The 17,176-nt window shown below is 34.4% G+C and overlaps 1 protein-coding gene across 3 annotated transcripts; it reads left to right on the top strand.

The window, feature by feature from the left end:
- The first annotated feature begins 8,378 nt into the window (after positions 1-8,378).
- Positions 8,379-14,346, top strand: LOC105157730 (ABC transporter C family member 8-like). Of its 3 annotated transcripts, none has more exons than XM_011074187.3 (12): positions 8,379-8,515; positions 8,798-10,737; positions 10,821-11,141; positions 11,225-11,311; positions 11,405-12,016; positions 12,100-12,264; positions 12,353-12,647; positions 12,729-12,943; positions 13,087-13,392; positions 13,476-13,539; positions 13,629-13,868; positions 13,965-14,346. In XM_011074187.3, exons 1-12 carry the CDS (start codon positions 8,464-8,466, stop codon positions 14,063-14,065), a joined length of 4,398 nt encoding a protein of 1,465 aa, XP_011072489.2. In that variant the 5' UTR covers positions 8,379-8,463; the 3' UTR covers positions 14,066-14,346. The 3 variants fall into 3 exon arrangements, with proteins under 3 accessions (XP_011072489.2, XP_020547852.2, XP_088735009.1); XM_020692193.2 differs by having other exon boundaries at positions 8,386-8,536; XM_088878883.1 differs by lacking the exons at positions 13,476-13,539; positions 13,629-13,868; positions 13,965-14,346 and having other exon boundaries at positions 8,386-8,536; positions 13,145-13,336.
- Positions 14,347-17,176: the final 2,830 nt, after the last annotated feature.

The following is a 17,176-nucleotide window of genomic DNA, read 5'->3' as shown; positions in this document are numbered from 1 at the left end:
GTTATAGTTATTCCATTATAAATAAATAATGTGCATAAAAATATTAGATGAATGATAAATTTAAAAATTTATGTAATCTTTTTGGCTGAAGTCTGTATTTTTTATCAAAATCCTAACAAAAGTGGATCAAATGTAAATAAAATTATTTTGAAGATGGTATAAGTATAATTTTAAAATTTCTTAAGTAAAAAGTGTAATTTCAAATTTTTAAATGGGGTCTAAGTCTAATCATCTCTAAAAATAAATCAATAAGTAAACCTACATGCTAATAAAGTTCCAACCTAATACCTAAACTTTGAAAATTGGACTAAATTTCATCCAATCAAACACTTCTATTTATTCCTTTCTTTTTTTTTATAAATAATTATATTTATACCTCCTGACCTATAATTTATTTATAGAAATCATCCTTGCATTTTGGATAATACACGCACACCAGAAAACATCAATATCCTTTATGCAAATCGTCTCTACTTTTTGGAAAAATTATACAACACTCCTAAAAATATCACTATCATTATACAAATTACCCATACTTTTTGGCTGTCATAAGTGATTTTTGTAATTATACATAAAGTAGGAAAGATTTGTGTAAACAGATGATTCATGAGGGGTGTAAATATAATTTCTTTTTTATGTACAATAATATTTGAGTGGTTATGATTTCAATTATCACCATAAATTATGACATGTCCTGTGATCATAAATCGTCTAAAATATATCATTGATATAATTCTTACATCGTAAAAAAAAATTAAAATCATAAATATTTGACTGAAAATTGCACGTTCCTTCCAATCAAGTCAACAACTATCGATATTTTTTCTTGTACCCATGTTAAAATATTTTATTTCTTTTTGAAAAAAGGAATAATAAAGTAATAGAGATATTACAAAAATTGAAGATTGTTTTGTCTTGCGAACAAGTCAATTCCAATAGTTTCAAGAAGATTGATTTGATGATTGAATGACAAATTCACGTGGACGATGCAATTTTTAGGTAGAAACGTCCAATAAATAATAAAATCAACATGTGATGTGTTGGGGAAGGACTAAAAAAGAAAAAAATTAAATAAGCACCCCCATCTCCAAATCCTCATTACTACAACATGCCTTTCTACATTTTACATTTGTCTACCCACAATTATTCTTTTAACACCCCAAATACCCTACTCTACCTATGTCATATCATTATTTTTTATGATAAATTATGGTACTTTCGTATAAAATTCGACATAAATTATAGATATTATTCGTTGTATAAAAAATTATCAAAATATCATCATGACGTCTGATAAAATCAGACCAGCATGTATTTTATTAGGTAAAACTATAGAATCCACGTAACAAAATCTGCAAGTGAATCAAAATCAAAGCAAAGCCACAAAAAGAAGTCGAGCATAAGGAATGCCTTAGCATCCCCTCTATTCCCATCAAATAAGCATCGGTTTCGGTTACACCAAAGCACCCAACGCATTGTGGGGTGATGGAAGTTGTGAACTAGTCTCTGTCCGTCATGAGCTCCAAGCATCGACACCAAGGCCCTCACGGGTGACCCACCTCCAAGGGTTATAAAACATACCCATACCAGCCTTGTGAAGGTATATTCGACTAACAAGTTCATTCGAAAATATTAAATTTAATTATAAAGTCAGTATGACAATATATATTTAAAAGAATTTGAACTTATAATTTAAAATTTATTTATAAAATTTTAATTTTAATCACTAGACTAATATAAATTCTAAAAGGTTGAAGAAAATAATTGGAATGCAGGGGAAGAAGCAGGTTGACTCTATATTTAAAAGATGGGACCCATTTGGCATCTGATGAAGAAAGCCCCAAAATTTGAAGAGAGCATTTAGTGGGAAGGAGCGACCAGAATCAGATCGCATTCAAATCAAACCCAATACACCTCTCACAGACACTGCACTTCTATGATCAGACTTAACCACGGAACCCCCTCCACCGTTATCTTTCTCCCCATGCAATTTGTGCGTGCTCTTCGTGTAAAAGTTTAGGGTTTGTTTGGTCCAGATAAAAAAATGGTGTAAATTTAAAAATGGATATACATAAAAAAAAAAATTAATATTTGGTTAGAAAGAATAGTCAGAGGGGAAGTAAAATTGAACGTATATAAAATTTTGTTAGAGTTTAATTTCATTTCCGCTCAGATTGAGTAAAAAAATCAAAGTGTAAGATTAAAAACACAAAAAAATACATATTTTATTTTTATTTACTTTATTACCTATGTATATAATTTTTCTTTCTAACTGATAATATCAGTACATAATTTTTTAAAAAAGATAATTAAATTATTGAAAAAATTACTACGTCATCAATCATGGATAGAAACTTTTTTTTAAAAAAATTAAATAATTTAAAATACATGTCAATACTCAATTTGATGAATATTTTGTACGTATGATTCAACTAATTTGGGGTCGTGACATAAAATTTATTAATAAAACAGGACATGATTGGTGTAGAATACAGTATTTAAATACACAAATACGAATGAACTCACTTTACCCTACCAAGAAAGTAACTTAGAAATTCAACCACTTTTCCTTGTAATAAATGCATTTATTATTTTGAACCCCGTAAAGTCGCATAATTCCAATTCCCCATGAATTGTGAGTAAACGTTTTCCGTCTGTCAGCAAACGTCCCGCCGCTGCCTGACTTAACTGTCACGTTAACGCAATCAATGCCTGACGGTGACTCGACGGCGGCTTCCATTCCGGCTGGCGGTGCCCAGTTGCGGGCCCCACTTCGAAATCATAATTTTGTGAAATCGAGGGGCTCTTTTATAATTTTAATAAAATATCATTTTAGTTTTGAATTAACACGAGGATGTAATTTTGGCTTTAAGCGCGACAAAAATTTGGGAGTTATCGAATAAGACGAATTTATTGAGCTGCAAAAGTTGGAAGAGATAGAACCTCCTAATTACTACAAACATTATTCTTGATTATCATAATTAATTCATTATTTTTTTATTTTTTTTTGGGGGGGGGGGGGGTGGGACACATGAAAAGCTCAGCATAATCATTCTCTGAATACAATACAATAAAAGGAGTTTTTCTTGAAGTTTGAGTAATAATAGACTAATTATAAAATGACCCCAATTATTAAACTATCATGGTGGAATTAATTAATTAATTTAAAATATTTAACATACCAAGAACACGAAGCTGAACAAATTCTTGGGAGTGAAGACCTAGAATTTCAAATCAATAAATTTAAATTAGGATTGGGATTAGTGTTGGGGGGTGGGGGGGTGGGGTGGTAAGGGTAGGGGCAGGGGACCCAAACAAAAATCCCAAATTTCAAAAGCATTGGGCCTTGTGTGGGGCTTTGTAATTATTACATTATTTAAGGCAGCTAAGCCTGTCTTATGCCTCAAACCATGGCCCATGTTTATTTTCGGGACATTCCAATAATTTGAACTCAAACACTTTTTATATGAGATCTTGAGTTTAAATTTGAGCGAGTAAAAAAAATCATAATAATAATAATTCATGGCCTCTGGTATGATGTTCCGATGTTTTTTCTATTTAAAGAGACGTCAATTATATCAATATCTTTTGAAATTAAATTTAAATATTCTTAAGTTTGAAGCCGTTTGTATAGATAACTAGTAGGAAAGTGTCAGTATAACGTATTTCAAGGATTATTTGTGTAAATTTTTGTTATTAAATAGGAGATACACTTGTAATTACAACTATAACATCAAATGATGTATTTATAATTTTGCAAAAATTAAAAAATATTTGTATATTTGAATATAACTTCAAGAAGTGTCAATATAAATTTACTCTTAACAAATACATTATATTTTTATTTTAATTTTTTATTCACTTATTTCGGTATTGAAAGAACTCATGTACATTATTAAGACCAGTTATAGATGCATATTCGATGTGTATTCTGTGTGTGCCTAACTCAATTATTATATTTTCTTATTAAATTAAATAAAGAATAATGATAAAATGAATATTTGATCAAAATTAAATATGCATAAATAGAAAATTATTAAAACAGTTAATTGATTAAATAAATGCATATAACGTGAATAAATAGATACATTTAAGGGTTAATTTTGTTAATAAACATTTAGCCGACCAAGTTAGTTTTTTCAGGGGTCTCGTTTTCAATAAATAGTATAAAAGCTATATGAAAATAAACAAATATATATATATATATATATGATATTTAAAATATAAATCAGTTTATTTTCATAAATTTATATTCTTAGTAATTCAAACTTTTACTTTGATTGACAATATATAAATTCTCCAAAATACCCTTACTTCACTTATTTATTTTTTCGTAAATCATATTATGTATTTTAAGCAATTATTTCTATCAATAATCTTCTATTTACACAAATTTAAGATTAATTTATTTTAACAATTTTGATTAATATTCAACTACATAATTATAAAAAAATATTAAGTTATGCATATGCTTCGAGTATGTTATATTGACCAGTTTTCATAAAGAATGATCCGTAATGAGTTTTTAAATTTTTCAAAAAGTTATAACTCGAATCAACAATGGAGCTTGGTAATGAAGATATACCTCCTCATATACATTAAGGTGCAAAGGCATATAAGAGTAATTTAGTCATAAAAAGCTTAGTTTAACCTGTAATAAATCAATAATAATAAGTCAATTGAGAGTATATATTTATTTTTTATCCGATTTATTTTTGTTGATATTAGCAAATTTAGTGAATTTTAACTAACGAAAGAACTTATTTATTAGATGGAAAAAAATATAAGGAATGTTACATGTAATAAATTACAGAAGATTGCGTGTTATTATATTAAATTTCAAAAAAAGAGTGTAATTATTCTGAAAAAAGATATTTTTATTTAAACAAATATGGAAATAAATGGTATGGATCAATGTATTATTGTAGCTCCCATCCATCATATCAGTTTCTCTTCCCCGAAAAAGTTGGAGAGATGATTGCATTCTCTCCGGTTAGTTTTGTACGCACGTACACGATTGCGATCGTCAGTTGTCAAATGATCACAAATCGTTCAATCCTTATCCAGTGGGCCTCCACACGTGATCTACTGCATGTTTTATTCATTGGAAAAAGTTTTCACTAATTGGGCCCTAAGAGTTGTCTGTTTTGCAGTACTCTATTGGGCCTCAAATATGAATTTGATGGTTAATCCATTAAAGTAGGCCCGTATGAAGATTAAATAGGCTAACAGATCCATTTCATATTTTAATTAGTTAATAAAATTGTGTTTTATATTAAAATATAGTGTTGGATTTATAGTGTCTTGGATTTTATATTTTTTAGTAAACATAGTATCAGTATCAATATTATTTTTATTTAACTACAATAATTTATTATTAAATAATAAAATATTTTCTCTTTTTCAGATATTAGAAAAATTAAATAGCAAAGGAGGATATTTTAATCTTTTGACATATTAATTTTATACAACTTATAAGATCTTACAAAAAAAAAAAGTTAGGAAAGTGATTTTTTTTTAAATAGTTTATAAAATTTAAAATATTTTATTTTGAGATCTTATAAGCTCTTTTTAAAAAAATTAGCCAAATATCTTTTTTGAACTTATAAATTTTCAAACATCTTATAAAATATTCTGAGTGCTACTCGTTTTTTAGGGACACCAATTTAGGGATAGCAATGAGTTTGGGTTAGACTCGGATCTGAACCTGTTTTGAGTGGAATGTGTTTTGAAATATTAAATGGGTATCGAGCTGGTATCAAATTTTAATGATTTGGATTTTGAATATATTCTTATATAAAATATATTAATATATGTATAATTTTTTTATACATATATATAATACATAAACTTAATATTTTATAAATTTAAATTATGAAATAAATTGTTCATAAATATTTTATGTTTATATAAGTAACACATTTTAAAATTTTAATAATTCAATGTCTAAAATACGTACATATAAATTAGCAAAAAGGATATTAATAATATTATTATCTCATACTTATATATTATTAATGATAATATTATTATATCATACTTATATTATTAATGATAATATTATTTTAAAAGGATATACATATTTATAATATATTAAAAATATTAATTGAATTTATTAGGTCTATCGAGTTCAATCCGATCGATCCCAAATTTAGATTTGAATCCAATCTAAACCCACTCTGTTGCCATCCCTACTTTTTTGGGGGTAAGAATACCAACCACTACTAGCTGGTGCAGATTACAGTAAATAACTAGAGATAAAACGACGACGACGACAACTTGAGCATTTTCTCGATATGAACTCAACCAAGAAAGCACGCTTCTTGAGCTGTTGAAAAGTATTTGAAATTGACAAGCATTCAACGGCGGGATTAGGAGACATTGTGATTTTTCAAGCATTAAATGATGGGATTAGGAGACATTAAGACAAGAGTTCATCGTTTTTGGTCATCAAATATAATTACTAATATAATTTTAGTTTTCAAACAATTTAATGTTGCAATTTTGATTCTCAAACTTTAATCTTTTTTGGCACTTTTTTGGTCGTCCTTCCGCTGACTTAATGGATATTTCATTTAAAGTGGAAAAAATTACTACTTTTCTGTCATTTTATGGTGTTTTTCAAGTTGTAATCTAATGCATCTATTTTTTTTTTCATATTTCAAAAGAAAATAAAGCAAAAAAAATAAATTTAAGCAACATATGCTCTAGATCACGTCACATAGACCCATAAAAATACATACATTTTCGACCTCGCAACGATGCCTCATTATTACTTTCGTGCAAGTATTCTTCGATTTTCATTCTATCTCCCTCCAACCGACTTAGACGTTTGAGCATTTTTTTTGGGACTGCTCGACGAATCTAACGACCAATATTTCTATTACAAGTTATCAAATTATCATTATCAGTTTAGATTTCTTTGCTCTCATCGTAATTATAACTGACGTAATGATTATTAAATTCTATAGCTACTAAAAATAGAAGCCTGGGGAAGCCGGTCAGTTTTGTTCATGTACGATGTGATTGCTACACAAACATTACATCACATTATTAAGTCGTACAGAGACAAACTCATGTGACGTTGTTTTTGCTGACATTAATAATGAGAGATAATTATGTATAAATATTTCATTTATTGTCTTTTTATACAAATTATTTTTATTTTTTAAAAATTAAAGAATTCACCCCTATCAGCCTTTAAAATTTCAAAATATCCTGTTAGTTTGATCAAATTTAATATAATTTTTTAAGAACAGAAAAGCTCTTAGGGTGTTTTTATAATTACAAAAAAGGAAAAAAATGCAAGCAACCTCTTGTGATATTGAAAATGAGCAAATTACCCACTTATAAAAAAATAAATAGCGATATACCTCCCTGTATTTTAAATACAACAATTTACCCCCCTATAATTTTTAAAATGGAGCTATTTACCTCCTTGTATAAGGAGGTAAATTGCTACATTTAAAAAAGTACAAGAGAGTAAATTGCTACATTTTTTTTTATAAGATGGTAATGTGCTCATTTTCAATATTATAGGGGGATAAAATGCTATATTTTTTTACAAATACCTGCCAACTATTTTGTTGGGACCACTCGACGAGGGGGGAGCCGGTCAGTTTTTTCCATGTACGATGTGATTGCTACACCATCATTACATTACATTATTAAGTCATACAAAGACAAATTTATGTGTCGTTGTTTTTGCTTGACATTAGTAATAACATTTACATCTTTCATTTATTATCTATTTATATAAATTATCTTTATTTTTTAAAAAATTACAAAATTCACCTATGTCAGTGTTTAAAATTCCAAAATGCCCTGTTGATTTAGTCAAATTTAATATAATTTTTCAGGAATAGAAAAGCTCTTAGGGTGCTTTCTACAATTACAAAAAAGTATAGGTAGTGTCAGAGTAATATATATTGGGATAAATAAAATGATCCCATAAATTTTTTATTATTTGTATTAATTTTTAATTCAAACTTAAATTATTTTATTATTTTTTTAAATTAAACCTTTCAATAATCAAAATATTAAATCCTTCAAATAACATATAATAAAATTAATTATTAGATTATTAAATATAATTTTTTAAATAATAAAAAATTTATATATAATTAGACGGAACATCATAAAACGACTATGCAAGTATTGCTTAAATAAATTAATTTGAGACCAATTCAAATAACACACAAATCCATAAAGGCAGGCATGGATGTAGCTTTGTAGATTTTGTCATTAACCAATAATGCAATACAATTTCAACTTTTCTTCTCCTTGTTCTTTTCCACGAAAATATCAGACCATGCACGTGAAGCTATAAATACATAAGGGCTCAAATATTCACGTGGCAGGCATTGATTTGGTGAAAAGAGCATGCACTAGTTATTTGTCAACACACACGTGTATATATATATATATATATATATATTTGTGGAAGAACAAGTATATATAATCATGTTATCTACACTTCTTATGGACAGAATTGATGAAAAGATGGGTTCATGGGGTAAGCTGTTTTCTTCATGGGGTAAGCTGTTTTCTTGCTCTCATAAATGAACTTCATTGATTGGATGTTCCTTTTAATGGCTTTTTCTTCTTTTAATTTCTTTGAACTTGATTCTGATATATCTCAGTTCATTAATGTGAACAACCAATAGCGTATATCTATACGTATATAAAGGTTAGAGTAGGATAAATATAAGTAGCTGAAGTTTGTTGTTTAGGTGCTATGTACGTTGCATTTGAAAATGCATGAATTGAGTACCTGTACTGAATTGTTGTGAAACAGGGAAAATTTCTGTGCTGCATGGAGGGATTCTTGAAATGGGATGGTCGGGCGATTTTAGGACCGTTCTTGATTGCTTGAACGTATTCGTGGCTGTTGTTTTCTATGTGGTTTTGATTGTAAAAAGGATAAGTTGTTCAAGAGAGAGCAGAAGGGATTGGTTTAAGGTAGCTGTTTCAGGTAGTTGTGCTCTTGTGAGCTTAGAGTATTTTGGGATTGTTGTGTATGCTTTGGTAGTTAAACGCAAGGAATTAAGTCATTTGAAGTGGCTAGTGTTCTTTGCTAGGGGGCTAATATGGATTACATTGAGTATTTCTGTGCTCGTACGAGGATCTAAAGGGATTGCTCTTCTGAAATCTGTTTGGTGGATTGTGTTTTTTCTGTTGGTTTCTGCGTTAAATGTAGTAGAGTTGGTTGAATTGCACCGCATACAGATTCTAGAGCTTGCTCCTTGGCTTGCAAATTTGTTGCTTTTCGTTTGCGGTTTGAGGGATCTATATCAGATTGTATCTCGACCAGCCTTGGACAATTGCTTCTTGGAACCTTTGCTTGCTGAGGAGTCTGAGGAGGAATATGTCGGTTTAAGCCAAGCTTCGTTTCTGAGTAAATTGTCATTTTCTTGGATAAATCCATTGCTTCGTTTAGGAAACACTAAGCCTTTAAGTCTTGATGACATTCCTTATCTGGGATTAGAAGATGGGGCCCTTATGGCCTATGACAAGTTTAACGACGTGTGGTGCGTTCTTGAGAAAGAAAAAGGCATAAACAGTTCCAAGAATTTCGTATTTTGGGCTATTGCAAAGGTTCACTGGAGGAGTTTGGTGTTGGCTGGAAGTTTAGCATTTTTTAGGACGATTACTGTTGTGGCTAGTCCACTATTGCTTTATGCTTTTGTTAGATATTCAAATCTTGAGATGAAAAATCTGAAACAGGGTGTTTCCTTGGTGGGGTGTTTGGTGTTTTTGAAGGTCGTCGAGTCTTTGTCCTATCGGCATTTCTATTTTTACTCCAGAAGAATTGGAATGAGGATGAGATCAGCTCTGATGGTAGCTGTTTACCAGAAGCAGCTCAAGCTCTCGAGCGGTGGGAGACGAAGGCACTCAATTGGGGAGATTGTGAATTATATTGCAGTCGATGCTTATCGAATGGGAGAATTTCCAATGTGGTTGCATGTCGGGTGGGCTTCAGTCGTTCAGATTTTTTTGGCTATAGCTGTTCTTTCTGGAGTCGTGGGCCTTGGCGTGCTTCCCGGCCTAGTACCATTCGTTATCTGTGGTCTCCTCAACGTGCCGTTTGCTAAACTAATTCAAAAGTATCAAACTGAATTCATGATCGCTCAAGACAAGCGACTGCGGTCGTTGTCCGAGATTCTTAACAACATGAAAATAATCAAGTTGCAGTCGTGGGAATCGAATTTCAAGAGCTTGATCGAGTCCTTTCGAAAGAGCGAATTTAAATGGTTGTCCAAAACTCAGTACATGAAAGCATTTAACACAGTTTTGTATTGGATGTCTCCAACAATTGTTCCTTCCGTCATTTTCTTCGGATGTGTGCTCTTCAGGAGTGCTCCATTGGATGCTGGCACTGTTTTTACAGTCTTGGCTGCATTAAGGAGCATGTCTCAGCCTGTCATGTTCTTGCCTGAAGCTCTCTCCACTTTGATTCAGGTTAAGGTTTCCTTTGATAGGATTAACTCATTTATGCTTGAGGATGAAATCAAGCAAAAAGATCTGCAAACATCTCCTACAGGAGATTCAGGCCCCATCATTCATATACAAGGTGGTTGTTTCAGTTGGGATGCAAACACGTCTACTCCAACCCTGAGCGGTGTCTCGTTGGAAGTAAGGCCAGGACAGAAGATTGCTGTTTGCGGGCCGGTTGGTTCTGGGAAGTCGTCACTTTTGTATGCAATCATTGACGAATTACCAAAAAAATCAGGAACTGTAAGTCATGCAACAACAACGATTTTTACACGTATGTATGAAATTCTTGACATTGATTTTAGTAGGTCTTTGTTGGTTTGCAGGTGAGTGTTCTCGGATCAGTGGCTTATGTTTCTCAAGCTTCTTGGATTCAGAGTGGGACTGTTCGTGACAACATACTCTTTGGAAAACCTATGGAGAAGAACAAATACGAAGAAGCCATTAGAGTTTGTGCTCTAGACAAAGATATTGAGAGTTTTGATTATGGCGATCTCACTGAGATAGGCCAGAGAGGGCTTAACATGAGTGGAGGGCAAAAACAGAGAATTCAGCTTGCACGAGCTGTTTACAACGATGCTGATATTTATCTTCTTGACGACCCTTTCAGTGCAGTAGATGCACATACAGCAGCAACTCTATTCAACGTAATAATTAGAGCATTCTTAGTCAATACACGCTATTATTGTGCTAGATGTTTTTCTGATTGATTTGAATTGTATTATTGCAGGACTGTGTCATGACAACTCTAGCAAAGAAGACGGTAATTCTTGTGACTCATCAAGTGGAGTTCCTCAGTAATGTCGATAACATTCTGGTAATGAATTTTCAGAAGAGGTTACTGCTTGTCTTGAAACATGTACTTGTAATCTTCGTAATATGATAAACGAGGTTTGTTAATATATCTTAGGTTGTAGAAGGAGGACAAGTTACTCAATCAGGAAACTACGAGGAACTTTTGGTTGCTGGAACGACATTTGAACAACTTGTTTCTGCTCATAAAAGCACCATAGAGTCATTCGATGCTTCATCTGGTTCAAATCAAAACGAACATCCAGCACAACATGTCGATCAGCTAAAGCAGGATAATAAGTATTATGGTAAGGAAGAAATAGATGGGGAAATTCGAGAGAACAAAGGGATACAGTTGACGAAGGAGGAAGAGAAGGAAGTAGGAGATGTGGGCTGGAAATCTTTCTTGGATTACATTTTCATTTCAAAGGGATGGGCCTATTTTTGCTCCACCACAATAGCTCAGCTTGGTTTTGTTGCTTTTCAAGCAGCTGCAAGCTTCTGGCTAGCATTTTCCATTCTGAATTCCAAAATGAGCAGCATCTTTGTTATCGGAATTTACACTTTAATCTCATTACTTAGTGCAGTTTTCGTATATTTGAAAGCACTTTTTGCAGTTCTTTTAGGAATAAAAGCATCAACAACCTTTTTCTCTGGTTTCACCAACTCAATCTTCAATGCTCCTATGCTCTTCTTCGACTCCACCCCTGTCGGGAGGATACTAACGCGTGTAAGATACATTCATACCTTCACCTTTGGGACATAAAGTTTCAACAAGTGGTTGTAACAGGTCTTCTGTTTGATCTCATCCAGGCTTCATCAGATCTAAGTGTGCTAGATTTTAATCTTCCCATGGCGTTCGTATTTGTACTGGCTCCCGTAATGGAGATGCTAGCAACAATTGGCATTATGGCTTCCATCACATGGCAAGTTTTCTTTGTTGGCATATTCGCTATGGTATCTTCAAAATACGTTCAGGTGACGTTTGAGACCTCAAATATTTAGTTATAATGAAGATCATTATTACTCTGATCTGCTTTTCTGAACTTCCCTTTGTCTAATGTAGGGGTACTATCAAAAATCTGCTGGTGAGCTGATGAGAATCAATGGCACTACAAAAGCTCCTGTTATGAACTACGCATCTGAGACAGCACTAGGAGTTGCCACAATACGAGCATTTAGAATGGTCGATAGATTTTCATCAGACTACCTAAAACTGGTCGATATGGATGCAAAAGTTTTCCTTTCATCAAACGCCACAATGGAATGGCTTGTTTTGAGAACCGAAGCGCTTCAAAATCTCACCCTTTTCACTGCTGCCATCTTTCTAGTTTTAACTCCCAAGGGTTACATTCCTCCAGGTATGTTAGTACTGATAAATCAAACAGTTCAATATCTCTCTGTTGCATTCAAAATTTTGGTGTTATTTTTTGTTGTTACAGGGCTCGTGGGACTCTCACTTTCTTATGCATTTGCTCTAACCGGCACTCAGGTTTTTTTATCTAGATGGTATAGTAACTTAGCTAATTACATCGTATCGGTGGAACGGATCAAACAATACATGGATATACCAGCGGAGCCTCCAGCAATAATAGAAGACAAGAGGCCACCAACTTCATGGCCTCCAAATGGGAGAATAGAGTTGCTGGACCTAAAGGTGAGTAATTGAGCTTTTTCATGTAATGGTAAACTCAGCTTCATGAAAATGCAGATGGAGTATTCAAAACTGGAGCCAAATGCTATCATTGATCGACAATTAACAAGTTAAATTCCATTTTCATTTTTTTGGATGACCTTTAGATACGTTATCGTCCTAATGCACCGATAGTGCTGAAAGGGATCACATGCACTTTCACAGAAGGGACTAGAGTGGGAGTGGTGGGGAGGACCGGAAGTGGGAAGACGACACTAATCAGTGCTTTGTTCCGTCTAGTTGAGCCTTACAGCGGGCAAATTGTGATAGATGGAGTTGATATTTGCTCCATAGGTCTCAAGGATTTAAGGCTGAAACTCAGCATCATTCCTCAAGAGCCGACTCTTTTCAGGGGTAGCATTCGGACTAACTTGGATCCACTAGGTCTTTACTCTGATGATGAGATATGGAAGGTACTTAAATTTACTACATATAGTACTGCACAGAAACTTCTAACTTTAAAAAAGCTTAAGATAGTGAGTTTCTTGATTTTCAGGCCTTAGAGAAATGCCAGCTGAAGTCTACTATCACTAAACTCCCGAACTTGCTGGACTCTTCAGGTAACTCTAACTTCATTGCAAAGAATCACATTGAATTCTTGCATTTAGATTAAGTGGGATCATTTTCTGTTGAAAATTCATGCAAGCAGTGAGCGATGAAGGCGAGAACTGGAGCCTGGGGCAACGACAGCTCTTTTGCCTCGGTAGAGTCCTTCTGAAGAGGAACAGGATCCTAGTTCTTGACGAAGCAACAGCCTCAATCGACTCAGCCACGGATGCCATCCTACAGAGAATAATCAGAGAGGAATTTGCTAATTGTACAGTAATAACAGTGGCCCACAGAGTTCCAACTGTTATAGACAGCGACATGGTCATGGTCCTCTCCTACGGTACATACACCCTCCATTTTTCGTTTCATTTTTCGTTGCACAAGAAACAACTAAAATTGATCATTCCTTTGCTCTTTGTCTTCCTTTATCCTGCAGGGAAGTTGGTGGAGTATGATGAACCTTCAAAGCTTATGGAGACTACTTCTTTCTTTTCCAAGCTTGTGACAGAATATTGGTCAAGTTGCAGAAGGGACTAGTAATGTTATTTCGATGTATATCCAAGAACATGAATCAAGAAAGAAATTAAAACAGAGATTATGAAACTAAAGTATACCATAAACCAGTGTACGAGGTACTTTGATAAGAACGAACGTCGAGCATAATATAAAATTACATTGGATTACGTAAAAACCTTGATGATTAAGTCAGTAGTGGTTTCAAGAGGACTGAATAGGTCATCCTCAAGATTTAAGGATGTAATAAATGAAGAAGCATGTTTGATATTTGTATTGGATTCTTATACGTTTGGCTGATTGTATACTCTTGATGTGGTTTTTGAATTGTATGGTATCAATGATCCTTATCTAGGTCAGGGTCGGATTGGAGTAGAGTAGGGTCAATCTGGGTACTATTTCAATTTGTGTAAAAATTCATATACCCTACTGATGAGGAAGATTATTTAATTATCAAAATACCCCTGCCTTTTAAGGCAATTTTATATGTGTATTTGACAAAGTTTGATCCATCTTGACCAGGTTGAAAGTTAACTCTAGTGGCTGCCTTGGATCAGGTGATGTGGCAGCATCCCAATGGAGCCACGTATCACTCACCTAGACGGTACCATACGGCTATAAATAGCTTCATTTATGATTATTCAGAGACACATTTTATTACTGTTTGCCGCCATTTTCTGGTCTCCTTCGACCTCACTGTGCTTTCGACTTTCATATTTTTCGACCCCACATTTCTAACTTAGGCATCGAAGGGCCATCGCCGAGGGCTACTCGGCTAGTCTTACGTTTGCTTTGTTATCAGAATTCACTAACAGGTAGCTCGAAAGAAGGATCTAGCGACCCGACCTTGGGATCCATTTCTGCGACCCGATCCGCATTTTGTGCTACCTACATCATTTTGGTGCCGTCTTTGGAAAACTGAGAACAAGAATTAGAAATGGAAGGGTCGTGTAGGCGAGACCAGCATGTGGAGGAGATACCAAGGAAAGAAGAAGAGCCAATGATCCAAGTATCAAGGATGAAATTACAGCGAATGATAGAGGAAGCGAGTAGGAAAGCAATAGTAGAATATGAACGAAGAACCATGACTCCAGCTAGAGAGGGAGCAAAGAGACAGTTGTTCCAAGAGATGGAGATGGAGCATAGGCGAGAGGTCTCGAGGGTGCCTGAAAAAGGCCCCGAAACGACCATGTCAAATGAGGTGACCAGTAAGAGAACGGTCACCAGGCAGCCGGGAATCTCACAAGCAGATGTGGATAATGTTGGCGTACAGATCGAAAAACTAGGGAAGCAGATAGAAGAGCTGAAGAAAAGAGGAGAAATTGTATCTCAAAATAGGAGTTCGACCTTTACCAACCGGATCTTACTGGAGGTGGTTGATAGCAGTTTTCGATTCCCGAATCTTCCCAAGTATGATGGGAGTAAAGATCCTAGGGAACATGTGGCAGCTTTCAATCTGGTTATGAACTTATATGGTCAGACCGATCCGATTAAGACAAAGTTATTTGCGACCACTTTGAAGGGAAATGCACAAGAATGGTTTACCAGCCTTAGAAGTGGAACGGTTGATTCATATGAACAGTTAATTCATAAGTTCTCTTTTCATTTTGCGAGTAAAAAGGAAAGCGAAGAGGTCTGCCACTCATCTTGTCACTATCAGACAAACGGAAGATAAGACGCTGAAAAATTTAATGGGAAAGTTCAATAATGAAGTATTGGAGGTACAGGATTTACGGATAGACATGATGGTAAGTATACTGATACATGGCTTGAAGAAGGGTCCGTCCGCGTCGGTGTTGGCACGAGACCCCCCAACTGGGATCGAGCAATTGATGGAGATGGCATAGAAATATATAGACGAAGAAGAACTGAATGCCATGAAAGATAACAAATGGACAAGGGACCCAGGACGATCTAGGGGCGAATGTTCGAGAGAGGGAAAACAGCGATCTGAAAAAGATAGGGAGTGAAGAGGACCATACCAACCCAGGTATCACAGGTATACTCCGTTGACTACAACCCACGAGAGGGTTATGACGATGGTCGAAAAGGAAGGTCTCCTGCAATGGCCAGGTAAAATACGTGATACTCCTGCGAAGAAAAATCCTAATAAATATTATAGGTTTCATAAAGACAAGGACCACAATACGGAGGATTGTTACCAGTTAAAGGACGAGATCGAAAGATTAATAAGACAAGGATATTTCAAACACCTGGTTGATAGAAGATCCGAGGCAGAAGATCGTAGTAGATCAAGAAGCCGTGAACGAAATCAAAAGGATGATCTGGGGAAGAATGTAATCCGGGATAACGCACCCACGAAGGGGGTCATTCATACGATCTCGGGAGGCCCAACAGGTGGAGACTCTTCAAGAGCGAGGAAGAGACACGCAAGGGAAAATAGATTCAGATATGGAGAGCAAGTGATGCATGTGGAACCTCAGGAAGACATTGTCTTTGGAGACAAAGACTTGAGCCTGAGTTTACTCGACCAGAACGACCTTATGGTCATCAAGATGGATATAGCCAATTATCAGGTACATAACGTATTGATAGATAATAGTAGTTCGGTTGACATTATTTTTATTGATGTCCTCAAAAAGATGGAGTTAGGAGACATAAAGTTGAGACTGGTTCATACACCTTTGGTTGAATTTGGAGGAAGCGAGGTCGTACCTGAGGGAGTGATCGATCTACCTGTTTCTCTAGGCGAAGAACCTAAGAGGAAGACGTGTATGATACAATTCCTGGTGTTAGATAGCCCATTTGCATATAATGTAGTGTTGGGGCGACAAGACTTAAAAAATTTAAGGCAGTGGTGTCGACGTATTATCTAAAGATGAAGTTCCCTACCAAACATGGGGTAGGGGAGGTGAAGTGCGACCAGTGAGCTACAAGGCAATGTCACAACTTGGCCATAAAGCAGGGAGAAGCCGCAAAGAAAGAGAAAAGGAAGGAAGAAATGGATTAGAGTGAGGAAGTGAAGCGAGGAAGGATGGAGAGGCTGGAGCCATCAGAAGAATATAAATAGGTAGAGTTGATTTCTGGAGATTTTCAAAAAACAACCCGTATAGGGTCACAAATGTCAAAGGAAATGGAGATGCTGATGATCGATTTTTTAAGAAGCAACAATGA

The sequence above is a fragment of the Sesamum indicum genome, linkage group LG3, assembly GCF_026168435.1.
Source record: "Sesamum indicum cultivar Baizhima isolate 11 linkage group LG3, ASM2616843v1, whole genome shotgun sequence".
In the NCBI taxonomy this organism is placed as follows: domain Eukaryota; kingdom Viridiplantae; phylum Streptophyta; class Magnoliopsida; order Lamiales; family Pedaliaceae; genus Sesamum; species Sesamum indicum.
This window is presented reverse-complemented; position numbering and strand designations above follow the sequence as displayed.